This window comes from Aspergillus saccharolyticus, assembly GCF_003184585.1.
Source record: "Aspergillus saccharolyticus JOP 1030-1 unplaced genomic scaffold BP01scaffold_6, whole genome shotgun sequence".
Classification (NCBI taxonomy): Eukaryota; Fungi; Ascomycota; class Eurotiomycetes; order Eurotiales; family Aspergillaceae; genus Aspergillus; species Aspergillus saccharolyticus.
Genome location: NW_020290616.1, coordinates 381644 through 395300, shown reverse-complemented (window position 1 = coordinate 395300; position 13657 = coordinate 381644). Strand labels below are relative to the sequence as shown.

The window sequence follows — 13657 nt, the reverse complement described above, 5'->3', positions numbered from 1 at the left end:
TCACTCTTAGGGTCGCGAAATCCCAGTCAGAAGACATGTTCACTGTGATACTTTCAAACAAGAGGAATCCTGTCTCCTCCATCCAAGTGTGTGGTCTGCAGCGGGATTGTGGACGAGTAAGCTTAAGATCGCAAGTCATATGTCGAATCCTGTTTTGTCGCAGAGAAATCATAACAATGTGGCTTCTCAATGCCGATGTCACGTTCAGGCATGAGAGCAGGGTGGCTGCCTACGCAGGCTTGCATTGAGAACCCACAAGCACAAAAAGAAAAAAATATCCCAACAGGGTTTCATCCATGTCCGGCTAGGACGGTGAAGATGTAGCCACTGTCCTATGTTGGCGTTTAGCCTACTAGAGGTGCATTGAGGCAGATTCAGCACCCGCATAGCATTCAGAATGCAGAGACAGGAGCTCCAGGATACGGATGTGTGTAATGGTGTCTACTTCCAGGCCAATGCTCAGAGTAGGATTGATATGAGATCATAAGTTGATCTCCCTCATATATGCAAAGACAAGGATCAGCCAGGCGATCTTTCGCTGCTATAAGACACACTGCGCCTTTAAAAGACACAAATATTGCATTATAGCTGGGGCTGACAACGATTCGTTGTCAAGAAGGGGCAATAAATAGGTGATCTGCGTTGAAGGGGATAAGCGCTCTCGGGCTATCATCGCAAAAGAAGATTCTTGGTATAGCTCAGAGACATTCAACAAGCCAGCGACCCGGGAATAAGCTTAGAGCATCATCCATGAGCCTGAGCGAGTTCAGACTGAGACAGAAGTTCCTCATGTATCTGCCTAGATGAGGATTTAACTTGAAGGCCGAAGTGGCCTGGCTGCTGACGTCCGTTGGCAAATCTAACTCCTCACGTATCACGGCTTCTGGGTTCAAGTTCCCTACGAAGCGTTCTGAGCGTGGGATCCCACGGGGTCTTGGTGTGTTCCAGGCCTCTGATACAAAGGTGCGAGTATACTGCCGAGCAACCCCGCTGTCCTCGTACTGCTGCTCTTGTGGGCCTACCTTCGAGATTGTCTCTCTTACTGGTATAAGCTGCGATGTGTGCTCATGATATTCTCCATATCAGGATAAGAGCGGCGTTTCTATACTATACCACGAAAACATATATTCACAGCTTACCATACACTTCTGTCGCCGCGTGAGAGCTGCAGGAGGTATCCTAAACTCAATACACCCTTGTCCTCTATAGCATTAAGGACATGCCTTCAATGCCCTAGGGCGGCGTCTAGCATATGACATAACGGGGAGACAGACGACTTCCATATCTAATCCAATATCAGGTCGTTTATCTCGTAGGGAAAAACCTATGTATCCTTCATCGGATTGTTATCGTATGAGTGGGGTGGGGGGGTTGCTTACTCTATATATATCACGGGATTTGATCGATCGGTCTCTTGACGTTAGAGCAATATTGCACAACCTTGAGATACTTATTAATGTGAGAGCACAAGGCACACCGAGGCTAGGCATAGGCACATAGTCACATAGTAATTAGTACCTAGTACGGGTTACGGAGTACTGATCCAGTCTGACGTACAGAACTGAGTTGTTTACCTATCTTGTCTATAATACGTACAAGCTCCGTACTCCGTACTGTAACACAGTATACACCACAGGCGGTTATTATCGACACCCAACGCAGTACGGAGTACTACTTCGTATAAGTTAGGATAAGGAGATAAGGTACGGTATGTCATGTCAGACTAACATACGATTACGGTGATTAAACCACTCGGGCCATGTAAGTTACTAGCTAATAGTAGTTAGTCAACGGTACCCTTTACTACGTACAGCTCCATCTAGCTCCAGGTTTAACATCGGCTCAATGTTATCCCATCTCGGCTGCTGACGCGTGAACCGCGCGCGCGCGATGCTGACGCGTGCTGATTGCCTCGGAGCTTTTGTTTCGCAGCAAAGACTCACGAATACAATGCCATAACTCCAGCCTCGCTTGTCTTTCTGTCTCAGCCAATGCGTCAGAGCTAGTGAGTCCAGAGATCTCTGGTAAGCACTGTGTGCCTCGCTTCAACGCTCTCATTTGGGTAATTCTGCTATCGCTGTCGACCATACACCTTCTCCACATAACGTCCAGCAGACTGCTCGTTGACTGTGTCTACGCAATTTTATTCGCAATATGGCTGGTCCAGCTGGCAGCAAACGGGATGCTGATCATCTCAAAACCCAAGTCGCAGACCGAAAGAAGCCCAGGACCAACGGTAGCATCACTTCCTTTTTCGGCATTCCGAAAACTACAGTCTCGGTTGAAACCATACCGTCGACCAGGCCTTCATCCAACTTCGATAAGCAAAAGTGGGCGGCATCATTGACTCCTGAGCAAAAAGAGCTCCTTCAATTAGAAATTGAGACTTTAGACGAGAGTTGGTTAGCGCAACTTAAGGATGAGGTCGTGAAACCCGAATTCCTAGCTTTGAAGCGCTTCCTACTGAAAGAGAAGCGGGCCGGGGTCAAGATCTTTCCCCCAGAGGAAGAAATATATTCTTGGTCTGGTGTCCCGAAGTCAGATAGCTTTCAATAAACTAATATCGCTTCAGGTCGCGCCATACCCCTCTCCACAGGGTCAAGGCAGTAGTCATTGGGCAGGATCCTTATCACAACCATAATCAAGCCCATGGTCTGGCTTTTTCTGTCCGACCTCCAACACCAGCCCCTCCGTCCCTTGTCAATATATACACCGGTATCAAGAATGACTACCCCAATTTTCAGCGACCACCGAACAAAGGAGGCCTTCTGACGCCTTGGGCGGAACGTGGGGTACTACTACTCAACACATGTCTCACAGTCCGTGCACATCAAGCTGCCAGTCACTCGAACAAAGGCTGGGAACAATTCACACAGAAAGTCATCGACTTAGTGACCCGAGTCCGCACTCGTGGCGTTGTGTTCTTGGCGTGGGGCACTCCGGCCGGAAAAAGGGTGACGGGAATCAATAGAGAGAAACATTGCGTCCTACAATCGGTTCATCCAAGTCCGCTAAGCGCATCCAGGGGCTTTGTGAGTAGAGTTCCAGACATGAACGCGCAGGTTGCTTTACTGACTAGTACTTCGGCTGTAGTTCACCAATCAGCATTTCAAGAAATGCAATGAATGGCTATCTGATCGGTATGGACCGGACGAGATTATCGATTGGAGTTTAAGCTCCGAGAATAGGACAAGTAACCCTCTCGCCCATACCCAGGCTCCTGCTTCAAACGAGTCAAATATTCAGGAAGACCTTGCGGTGAAATCAACCCACCATTCCAAGCAACAATTTAATGGTTTGGAGCCCTCAATTCCGGCCATAACTGCCGACGAATTTGATGAAGATTTGGATGCATTGGAGATCTTGGCGGCAGCAGAGTCAACCACTTAAACCTCGGGAATAATGGCAAAACGTTTTTACCACAGATGCTATGTTGGCTGGAATGCCCCTAAACAAGAGTTAAGGATTATATTCCGTATCCAACATCATTGAGTAGGTCATTCCATAGTGAATGATATGTGGTGGTGTTGTGATACGGCGAGTTGAGTGACGATTCAAAGAAATGCTTTGCGTTTACGAGCAACGGTGGATCGCGGCATAGGCCTGAGCCTTGATCTGCCAATTTCCAAGCTCTTCAGCCTCGGGTAACCATAGGGTCACATGTGATCGATAGCTAATGAGCAAGGGGCGCAATACATGACTGCAAAAGTCTTACCTAGTAAGGACAATCATGGCTTCGACATCAAGACATGCGCAATCATGGACCGCCTGTTCCTTTGCATTTCCGGAGAGTTTTCTTGGCTTCTTGGTCTGCAAAGAAACTGAACCGAACTATGCAGACATACAAGCAATTTAGAGGTTATGGAGCTATAGACGAAGCCAAGACATGCTGAAAGTTCAAGTAAAATAAGGTACAATTCATTATGGAGAACAGGATCTTCTTTGAGACAATTAAAGTTCATCATGCTCTGCCGCTTCTTTGGCAGCTTCAGGGGCCTCATCATTAGTGGGAGTCGCAACAGGGGGAGTAGTAACGTCTGCCTCTTCCTGCTGTTCCTCGGAGTTCGTGTAGGCATCAACCTTGTGATTACCATTCTCGAGAATGAACTTGGCCAGATCCTCAACCGTGCGCGATCCTTCGTACTCAATAGGGGAGTCTTTAGCACCGGCAGGATAGAGTCTGATGGTTGGGAAACCAGTGATCGGATCGGGGACGTCGTTGGCCGTCGCGTCAATTTTGGCGACAGTCACCTTAGCCGCGAAATCAGGATTGTTGACATATAGACCAGCTAGCTCATCATACTTCGGTGCAAGACTGTTACAGCTAGTCAGTTATGTTCGCTCAGTGAAGCTGGAAAACGCAGGAAAGAACATACGCTTTGCAGTGCCCGCACCATGGCGCATAGAACTCTAGAAGAACGTCCTTGTCGTTTTCGATAACAAGTTCTTTGTAAGAGTGCGCTACGACAATCGTAACCGGGCCATCTTGGGTCTCTGGGATTGGCTCTGATTTTATGCTGGGCTCGACTTTGCCGTTGAGAACATCTTGAATAAAGGCCTCCACATCATCCGGCTTGAGTTCCTTGGACTGTTCAAACGGATACTTGGCGTTCTTAGCAGGATCTTGAATAGCGAAGGCGGGGAAGTTCTGCGGATCGAGATTGAGGTTTCCAGCATGTGCACCAAACATCTTGGCATCAATAGTTGCGATGTTGATAGAGCCCCTGTGCTTCTCCGCAACGGGTTTGAACTGTTCGGCGAATTGTTCGCGTTCTTCCTTCGTCTCTGCGAAGATGTACGCCAGAGGGATACCGGCCTATGAGAGTATGGGTTAGTCGTACACACACACACCAGCTCCATGAGAGAGCAGGCAGCATATCGAGAGGGGCTTTTTGTATTTCACTTACTGTGATGTAACCAGAGTAAGTCTCGGGTCCAATCTCTCCCACAAGGGGAGTACTGGCGGTTTTCACCCAGCTGAGTAGAGCCTCTTGGTCCACCTTACCATCATAGACTGCCTTCTTCTCGTCAAAGTCTTTATAAAGAACAAAAGCCGGCTGTTCGACACCCTCCGCCCTGGCGATGGCAGGGTCACTTGCTTCAGCGAAAAGGTAATTGTCCCTCTGAGATTCAGCGAATGTCTCGAAAGCGTCATGTGTTTTCTTATCCTCGGAATCAATATAGCCGATAACGACAATTTTGTCCATAGTCTTGATCTCTTCAAGATTCTCTCCATCAACCGGTGACACGGCAGGAAGTGACTGCTTGATCATGTAGGACACAATCCTAGAGGGTGAGGGCAAATTAGAATTTATCTTCGCATTCTACGAGGAGGCATCGAGGCTATCAGGGTAGACTTACGCTTCTGCTTGACGGGCACCCTGGTAAGGCTTGCTAGAGTCGGGTCCACGGAAGATCTTCAAAGTTGGATAGCCCTCGACACCCTGGCTGCGACACAGATCTTCCTCTGCAGTGCAGTCAATCTTGACTAAAGGAATGTCCTTTGCCTTCAGCTCGGTAGCCGCTTCCTCATACTTAGGAGCAAGAGCTTTACAATGACCACACCAGGGGGCGAAGAATTCCGCAAGCACCAGATCATGTTCAGTCATAAAGTTTTCAAAAGTATCCGTGTTCAATGAGATCACATTAGACTCAGCGTCCGTAGCGTATGATACGCTTGATGCTCCAAGAAGGCCGAGAGCCAAGGGGGCGAAAGATCGCATCGTGGCGAGAATGGCTGATAGCGAGGCTCAGTGAAGCAAGAACGGGGAAACTTTCTAGGCTCGGGGTTGCTGATGATGGGCGATCACACCAATTCCTGTATTCTTTATTATCACCCAAGCTACACTAAACAAGTGCAGGTGTAAGGATGCCTCAGATTGGCGGCTGGAAGGGAGGAAGATTGACAGTGTATAGGGTTGATTAAGAGTGCTAGGTAATTAAGAACTTATATAGTGTTTGAGAAAGTATGGGGAATGGAGTTGAGGACAGACTGTTCTTTCTGCAGTAAGCTGCAGCTCGAACATGCTGACTGGTTCGATTGGCCCCACCCATTTCAGCAAGGGACCACCGAAAAAGAGCCATTTATTCTGTACTATCATACGTACTCCTGACTTAGTACCTACTGCGTAGTGGTACCTGAATTGATATCGACTATAGACACCGCCCGTATTTCTAAAGACATTAGCCTTAAACCACATAGAGTATAGTGGTTTTCTTGGTATTACAAGAACACTTGGTATTTATATATAAATCTCCTTATAATTACCAGTACACCTTAATAGTGAAAGATGACGGGAGGATTCTGCCGTGCTGTTCCGCCTTGGAGCGGGATCTTAGTTAGTTCGCCCCATCTCGAGATCTTCCTTAATCAACAACTTCATTACCAAGAATCTTCATGATGAACGTCTTCGAAACGAACGACTATGATAACACCCTTGATATAAATAGTAGAATTTCAACTTTACTCTTAAGTTCTAAGCTATCCAAGTTACTGTCTAAATAGTAGTTACTAAAATAATTAAAGAAATCTAAAATCTATCTTTAAATTAATATAAAATTCAGTTATTTTAGTAGTGTTTTAGTATTTTAGTATTTTAAGTAGTATATACAACTAGTAAGCTATAAGTAGTCAATTCTACTAGTTTTTCTACTCCGCCTGTATTCGTTTTTGTATAGTAAATGCCTAATCGGTAGCAGTACCAAGGCGGACACCTTCCCTTACTAGGTTTAAGGCCAATGTCTTTAGAAATATGGGCGGTATCTATAGTCAATATCACCTGAATTATAGTTATAAGTACTAAGCACCTCAGATATTTTGCCGCATGGCATTGGTATTGCATCGGAATGGTGGAATTGTGGAATTGATTCACTCGAAGATAGTAACGTTCTTTACGGTAATTATACTACACAGTGACTCGTACAAAATGGTACGTACAGTACAGCAAACAAGCCCGCGGAAGCTTCCCAGCAACAAGCCACAGATACCTTCGCTAAGATAAAACCATCCTAGAAATCATCTGCCATCTCTTTTGTAAAAAGATTCTGAATGCGCTAGATCTACATGAAGACATTCCATTAGTAATGTCTGGAGCTGACCAATATATGTTCTCACTGTAACAGAATTAATGTCACTAGCCTTCGACGAGGGCTTACTTTCCATTCTGGCAACCGGAGAGCAAATCTTCTGGTACAGAAAACGAGAAACACACGGGAACAGACGGTACGCAGAAGCATCTAGGTCCTGCTACTATACGACATGCACTATACATGCACTATATCCACACATATAGCTCATCCGCTTCGAATGACTGGTGACTCACGGTGAGTGGCCTCGCGTGGAATCGTCCTATAAGCTAGGTAGTGACTATGCCTCCCTTTCGCCTGCTAATTCACTCGAGAGTGCTAAAGCATCCCGCTTCCCACGGTCGACATCCACCAGAAGCATGAGCGGCAGTGGAAACATGATTAGTATGGCAAGAAAAAAGAATGCAGGTCTAATTTCGCCGTATCGATCCGTAATGAGCCCAACAATCATTGGGCCGAAAATACTGGATCCTTTGTCGGTGATAGCGTAAAGGGAATAAAACGCTGCTTCGTAGCCTGGGGGGATCAATTGCCCAAAGAAACTTCGACAATACGACGATAGTCCTCCCATGACAAGGCCGTATACGATGCCCAGCGCATACATTTCCCATGGTTGTTGAAGACCCAAAAACCCCAGTTCTCTGATAGCTGGTATGAAACCCAGGAGTCCGTAGAGCGGCACGAATTCGAGAAGCAGAATGCATAGAATAATGATTTGCGATGCACTAAGGCCAAATATCCGTCCAACATAGCTCCATGAGAATGCGCCGAGCACACCCGCTGCCATTGCAACCACGTTAATCAGACCCAATGCAGCGGGTTGCATACCCAGTTGAGTTTTAGCGAATAAAACCGCTGTCCCACTAACTGTAGCAATCCCGTCACTGAGGAGAAACCACGATGCCAGAAACAACAGAATGTCTTTAAGATGCCGAGTGCGCATTGCTGTCCGGCCGAGAGACTTCCAGGCATATGCGATATAGCCTCCCCACGAGCCTTGGTTTTTGCTGTGTAAAGTGTAGGAAAGAGGTGGTCCTGGTCGAGAACGCAGCCACATCGCGGAAGGAATCGTAAAGAGAAACCACCATAATCCGATCAGAAATAGCACAAGACGTAGCGAGAAAGTGGTTTGCTTAGTTGCACAGATTACTGCAATGCAGATTCCTTGTAATAACACCGCGCCAATATAGCCAATGCCAATTCCATAAGAAGAAATCTTGGAGGATAGCTCGAGCTCCTGATCAATTTTAGTGGAAAATTGGTTGGTATCGGCTAGGTGACACAGCTGGTTGTATTGAACCAGTGGGGTTGTCTCCCCAATTTCAGCTTGCGCAGGAGCAGATGCTGGGGTGTCGCGGTGTGGGTTAACAGCCCGAGTATAACCATTAGTCCGTCTTTTGAGTAAAGAAGTGTGGTGACGAACTAATAAAGGCAAGAACGAATTGAGAAGCACAAAAGAGGCTCCAAAGCATGTGTTGGCAATGACTGCACACAGCGCACCAAGAATATATAGTTCTGACGATATTGCAAGGTATAACATGGTGAAAGCGGAGCCGACGAATGCGAACAGCACTAGAAGCATCTTGCGATGGTTGCCATGGTCTGCGGCGCCCGACATTGATACAATAAAAATAGCCTGAACAAAGACACTCACCGAGAATGTGTACATAGCGAAGCTTGCAGTGTTCAGTTGGAATCCCAGGATATTCACCACGCACTGGGCTGCCCTGGGTGACCCAGGCTTAGCATACACAAGGATTGGTGGTGCATGGTTTGGGGAGTGATTCCAGCTCGCACTACATGGGGTAATTTGGTCTGATAGAAGGACACCACGTTCCCGAGCCATTTGCTCTAGGGTGATCGGGAGGAATGACCCTTTGAGAACCAGCAAGTCAGGACACAAGCATCAATAGCAACGCGTCAGTTGATACATACCCATGGCACATACGGCGAAGACCTCTGCAGCCCAACCATAGCTGTACCAGCCAGCGAGCTCCTTCTTACTGGTAAATCTTGTATCATCACCGGGATATTGCGGAGGATTCGATCCAGCCACTTGATCTCCCTGCATGTTGGCTCGAAATGTCTCCCGAAGCAGTTTGAAAGGCGTATAGAGATGGCGAAGGGCTATAGCATTAAAGCCAGAAGACAAGATTTGCGTCAATATGAGACCATGGCATACAAAGATGTAAATGTAGTCTTTGTTTACTGTGGCGGACGAGTTCTCCGGACTACAAAGATAACATAAGGAAGGAAACTGTTGGATGAATGATCAAAGTGCATGTTAAATAAGATCGTAAGAAGAGCAGTAATGTACGGGATGCGGAATGTACCATAGTAGCTCGCTAGTCCGACTCTGGAATCAGTCGGATCAACTAGTGATAAGTTAACTAGTTACCTAGTTAAGTTAGTTAGTTAACTGATTATATTGTATTATGTAATCTAGACTCACTGAGCACCTTGGGCTGGACTGGGACCTGGGCTCGTGCATTTGCAGCGCATCGCGCCGGCTTCTTATATCAATCATCTTGCCTTGTTTCATTTACCAGAATCCCAGTATCCCGGACTCTTCAGCTCACTGCAGTTCTCAGAATCGGAGCTTTTGCCATTTTCGCCACAAGCTATTATCTCAAACTATTCTGCATTTCTATATCAACTGACTTCCGACCTCCAAGTTATACGATCCGCATCCTTTCGATACGCCACCTTCCACAACCAAGCAATCAAATCGACTCTTTTCGCAGCTCTACTTGAATCCTTAGACGCGAACGTCGCTGCGAAATCTCTTGCCCTTTGCGGTCACATGTGGTGGCTGTTCAAATCCACGTTAAAGATAAGCAAGAATATTCTTTCGGCCTTCAAAAATCGCCGTTTGGATGCAAGAGAACCGCGGCCACCTACGCATGCATTGGCTTGCGAAGGACATTTGATTTCGAGTATCGTATGCTCATAGCGATACGTTCTCAATACTTGCTCTAGAGCTGGTCAAACTCCTATGTGGACCATATACATGACCTCTGGTCCGACTTGTGGCTATTCGTGTTATCCAAACTCGGCTCCCTTCTTACGTCTATTCTGTCTGTCTTCAACCAGCACAGTCTAGACAATATTACTCCCCTTTTCTCGTGTAAAGGGTGAGAAGGGGAGGTTTTCAAGTAACTGGAACCCGGTTTATGTCTTCTGGAACATGCCGGGCGTCGTCATGGACACTGCCAACATCGGCGGACAGGTGGAAGTCTCAGGCCGAGACTCTCAGAATGGAACATCATATCCAGCTGGGGAGAAGTTCTCGTCAAAGGGTTCTGCTGTTCCTCAAAACGGTTCTTATCATGCAAATGGCCTGGAGAAGGGTTCTGTTTATCGCCCAGACGCATCGACCGTCTTATCTGCGATAGGGAAACGAGGAGAGTTGCCAGGTTTACCACATGTGATGCAAGGATTCTTTCCCTTCTCGACATTGATCAATAGATCGGCTCAACAGTGCTGGAACGATCTGCTCGAAATAATCACGGAACTCGCAGAAATTCAGGTGGCTCCTCTCGAGTCGGTATACGCATCAGTCCCTATCATGGGAAAATCACCAGGGAACCAATCTTCTGAGAATATACAGAAAAAGCTCCGCTTACTCGAATTTGCCCATGCTAAACGTGCCGAGTTCATCAAGCTACTCGTTCTTTCTCAATGGGGTCGACAGGCAGCGGATGTCAGCAAGCTTATTGACATCCAGAATTTCATACGTATACGTCATCAAGCTTACACAGGAGCTCTACAATGGGTGGGAGAGATGAAAAAAGACCTCGTTCGGGCGCAAGTGGCAAATCCTGATATTAGAACGTCCCTTGAGGTGCTGTCGAAGGGGAAATTGGCGTCGATGTTCGATGTAAGCTTCTATGTGAGCCTGAGACCGGTGCTGTTATCTGACTAATGTGTGTTAGCTCGGTTATAAACCTCCCAAGAATTTGACGCCGAGACGAACCTTGAGGAAGTTGCACAAAATCAACAGATTATTGAGTACCCGGCTTGCGCTGTATGATGAGCTTCCTCCCTCCTTTCAAACATACCGCATTCATGACGGTCGGGTCACCTTCATTGTACCCGCTGAATTTGAACTTGACTTGTCTATTGGGGAAGGCACTGGACTCTCGCAATTCTACTTCGTTGACATTCGCTTCCTCTTTCGTCCATCTTCACCGATCCCAAGAGGGCGAATATTCAACGAGCTTGAATTGAAAGTCAATGATGTACTTCAAAAGCGCGGCTTGCCCGGCTGTTTTGATTTCTTGCATAATCTGGTTCTTACGAATAAGATCAATATCCTCTTCAAACAAGCTACTGAAATGGCAAGGGGGCTTTGGGCAGATGTATTGCGCATCGAGCTGTTGCATCGAACGGTTGTTGTCCATTACTGGGCACGGAAGCCTGGTAACAAGAGCTGGGTAGAAGTTGGGATTAATAGCGGCCGTCGCGGGCCAAGAAATGGGGTCTCTATGCCACCATTTCTGGGATTGCGTTGGATGAGAGACGGCGAGGAAGTTGTTCCTCGGCAAATTCATTTCGACACAGCCGACCTCTCTATGGAACGTTTACTACGAAGTACCATTGCGCTACATATGTCTCATATCATCTCCTCGGCCTATCATAGCATAAGTCGAAGCTTACTCTACTCGACCAGCTTGCTGTCCCTACAAGCCCAGCTTACAACCACTGAGCCCGGTAACTGCCGACTTGAGGTTCAACTCACGGAAACCAGATACCTGAGGGTTTCCGTCGAGCCAATGTCAGGCACGAACGTCTTTTCCACCACACCGATTATCCTCGAGCGTATTGAGACTGAACGGCCCGCGGACAAATCTACTGTCGATGACATTGTCACCCGCGTCGCACGCCTCCGTTGCGTTGCGGCCATAGAAGAAGTCGAATGCTATTTGCAAATGCTAGGCTTTGACGTGATGAACCCGAAAATTTTGAAAATAGACGTGCGCAAGGTGTTTCCACCAAACGTTCTTCGTTGCTCCTTTTTCAGTAACAGGTTCTGGGAGCGAAGGTGGATTGTGGCAGCGACGAGTAGCATGGATGGTGATAGTTGGTGGCTCGTTCAGCTTCGACCCGGGGTCGTGGCCAGGAGACATCTAACATACGACCTGAATCTTGGAAGCCAACCCGCTTTTCATGTGGCTCAGGTCGTCAGCAACACCCTCTTCCTTCCTCGGTTCGAGAGGAATTATGTATCTCTCGCGGATCTTGGGCACAGCCTAGCGGGCATTCTGACAATATATGCCAATTCCCGTTTCTTGGCCGACTTAGGCGCCATTCAAGCATACCCACCTATACACAAATTGAAAATTGATGCTTGCTCCCGGTTTCCCGACATCTTTATTCGATATGAATCTGCAAAACTTCCCAGTGCCTTCCGCTTAGTCCTGCCTGCAGGAATAAGAAAGCAACACTTCATCAAACAAACCATTCGTCTTACATTCCTAGGGATCGATTCTCACACAAATCTCGCTATAGTAGGAGCCTACGGAAGACTCAACATTCCGGTGAAAGCTTTTGGTGCCCTCATCTCGAAGTGGGACCGCTCTTTGGTGTTCCAGGAGAGCCATGACGGCTTTTCAATTCGTCTCTTCGCACCGACAGGCCGACCTGTCATTATCAATCTCATGGAAAACCTACAGAGACTCGAATGTGTACTGTCTATTCTAGATTCCTTACAACAAAAGAAGATAGAGGTCACAGCAATATCGCTGGAAGGCATCTCCTTCACCTATGGGGCTAGGAAGGATCTCTCTGCTAGGCTCGAGATTGCGATTCAAAAAAATCCTTCTTTTTCAGAAATGGATGCCGCTGAGCTTGCATCTAGCTCTGATTCAATCTTCCATTTACAGCTCGGTATACGGTTTGACTCCACAAATCCTCATCGTCGGATCCAAGGAGCTCTCGCATCTAGTTTAAATCGTGCCACGACTGATGTCAGCATGGAAACCATCGCTGAGCTTCTGGCAACTACCCTGCCCCTAATGCGAGCTTTGGATGATCTCATGGACAACACTTCTCGGAATGAGTCCTTACAAGTTCAGGTGACGGTGCGAAACGCCATGACATACACCATTCATTATCCTAATGCAAATCTATACTTTCGCTTGGTTGCCAGGATACGTTCGAATCGCCCAGTATGGGTGCTCAGACATGTGGACAATTCTGAGCCCAGTTCTGACCAGGCCAAACATATGTGCAATATACAGCAATTACTGTATGATGCCAAAAGCGATGACTGGAGAGGGATTGGAAATGGTGTGATTGCACGAGTTGACCGGATTGGGATTCTCCTGAAAGAACTTCACAATTGTATTACTGCCTCCATTTCTGAATCTCCTTTGGATAAAGACAGTGTCAGGGGACAATCTGATAGCAAGTTCACACAACCCGCACCGCTCAATGCGGCGGCTCCGATGGTGGTGACGGCTTCGGCGCAGCAGGAATCATCACATGCTACTCCTTTACAGGAGAGAAGCTTTCAACATTCTGAGAGCGTTACTTCGAATACTGCAGATGTCATTATGATTGATTAGGA

General features: G+C 47.1%; 4 protein-coding genes across 4 annotated transcripts; 2 read left to right on the top strand and 2 right to left on the bottom strand.

Moving 5' to 3' along the window:
- The first annotated feature begins 2030 nt into the window (after nucleotides 1-2030).
- BP01DRAFT_414049 (uracil-DNA glycosylase) lies at nucleotides 2031-3890 on the top strand. The gene is made up of 3 exons (XM_025579032.1): nucleotides 2031-2522; nucleotides 2573-3032; nucleotides 3094-3890. The coding sequence occupies exons 1-3, from the start codon at nucleotides 2155-2157 to the stop codon at nucleotides 3388-3390; spliced, it is 1125 nt and encodes a 374-aa protein (XP_025433704.1). The 5' UTR covers nucleotides 2031-2154; the 3' UTR covers nucleotides 3391-3890.
- Nucleotides 3494-5827, bottom strand: pdiA (protein disulfide isomerase PDI1). Its single transcript, XM_025570985.1, has 4 exons — nucleotides 5362-5827; nucleotides 4908-5286; nucleotides 4377-4816; nucleotides 3494-4315 (listed from the first exon to the last, which is right to left on the bottom strand). The coding sequence occupies exons 1-4, from the start codon at nucleotides 5721-5723 to the stop codon at nucleotides 3952-3954; spliced, it is 1545 nt and encodes a 514-aa protein (XP_025433703.1). The 5' UTR covers nucleotides 5724-5827; the 3' UTR covers nucleotides 3494-3951.
- A 1282-nt stretch (nucleotides 5828-7109) lies between these two features.
- BP01DRAFT_313751 (MFS transporter) lies at nucleotides 7110-9383 on the bottom strand. Its single transcript, XM_025572516.1, has 2 exons — nucleotides 9022-9383; nucleotides 7110-8961 (listed from the first exon to the last, which is right to left on the bottom strand). The coding sequence occupies exons 1-2, from the start codon at nucleotides 9155-9157 to the stop codon at nucleotides 7367-7369; spliced, it is 1731 nt and encodes a 576-aa protein (XP_025433702.1). The 5' UTR covers nucleotides 9158-9383; the 3' UTR covers nucleotides 7110-7366.
- An 890-nt stretch (nucleotides 9384-10273) lies between these two features.
- On the top strand, nucleotides 10274-13655 carry BP01DRAFT_290676 (mediator of RNA polymerase II transcription subunit 14; the record flags this gene model as incomplete). The annotated part of the gene is made up of 2 exons (XM_025571619.1): nucleotides 10274-10966; nucleotides 11022-13655. 2 exons carry the CDS (start codon nucleotides 10274-10276, stop codon nucleotides 13653-13655), a joined length of 3327 nt encoding a protein of 1108 aa, XP_025433701.1.
- Nucleotides 13656-13657: the final 2 nt, after the last annotated feature.

Excerpts from the sequence above, each read along its gene's own strand:
- BP01DRAFT_313751 (XM_025572516.1), bottom strand. The coding sequence starts at position 9,157 with ATGCAGGGAGATCAAGTGGCTGGATCGAATCCTCCGCAATATCCCGGT. Across the intron at positions 8,962-9,021 it reads CTTCGCCGTATGTGCCATGG|GGTCATTCCTCCCGATCACC; the intron begins GTATGTATCAAC and ends TGGTTCTCAAAG.
- pdiA (XM_025570985.1), bottom strand. The coding sequence starts at position 5,723 with ATGCGATCTTTCGCCCCCTTGGCTCTCGGCCTTCTTGGAGCATCAAGC. Across the intron at positions 4,817-4,907 it reads CTTACTCTGGTTACATCACA|GCCGGTATCCCTCTGGCGTA; the intron begins GTAAGTGAAATA and ends ATACTCTCATAG. Across the intron at positions 4,316-4,376 it reads TGGTGCGGGCACTGCAAAGC|TCTTGCACCGAAGTATGATG; the intron begins GTATGTTCTTTC and ends TAGCTGTAACAG.
- BP01DRAFT_414049 (XM_025579032.1), top strand. The coding sequence starts at position 2,155 with ATGGCTGGTCCAGCTGGCAGCAAACGGGATGCTGATCATCTCAAAACC. Across the intron at positions 2,523-2,572 it reads GAGGAAGAAATATATTCTTG|GTCGCGCCATACCCCTCTCC; the intron begins GTCTGGTGTCCC and ends ATATCGCTTCAG. Across the intron at positions 3,033-3,093 it reads TAAGCGCATCCAGGGGCTTT|TTCACCAATCAGCATTTCAA; the intron begins GTGAGTAGAGTT and ends CTTCGGCTGTAG.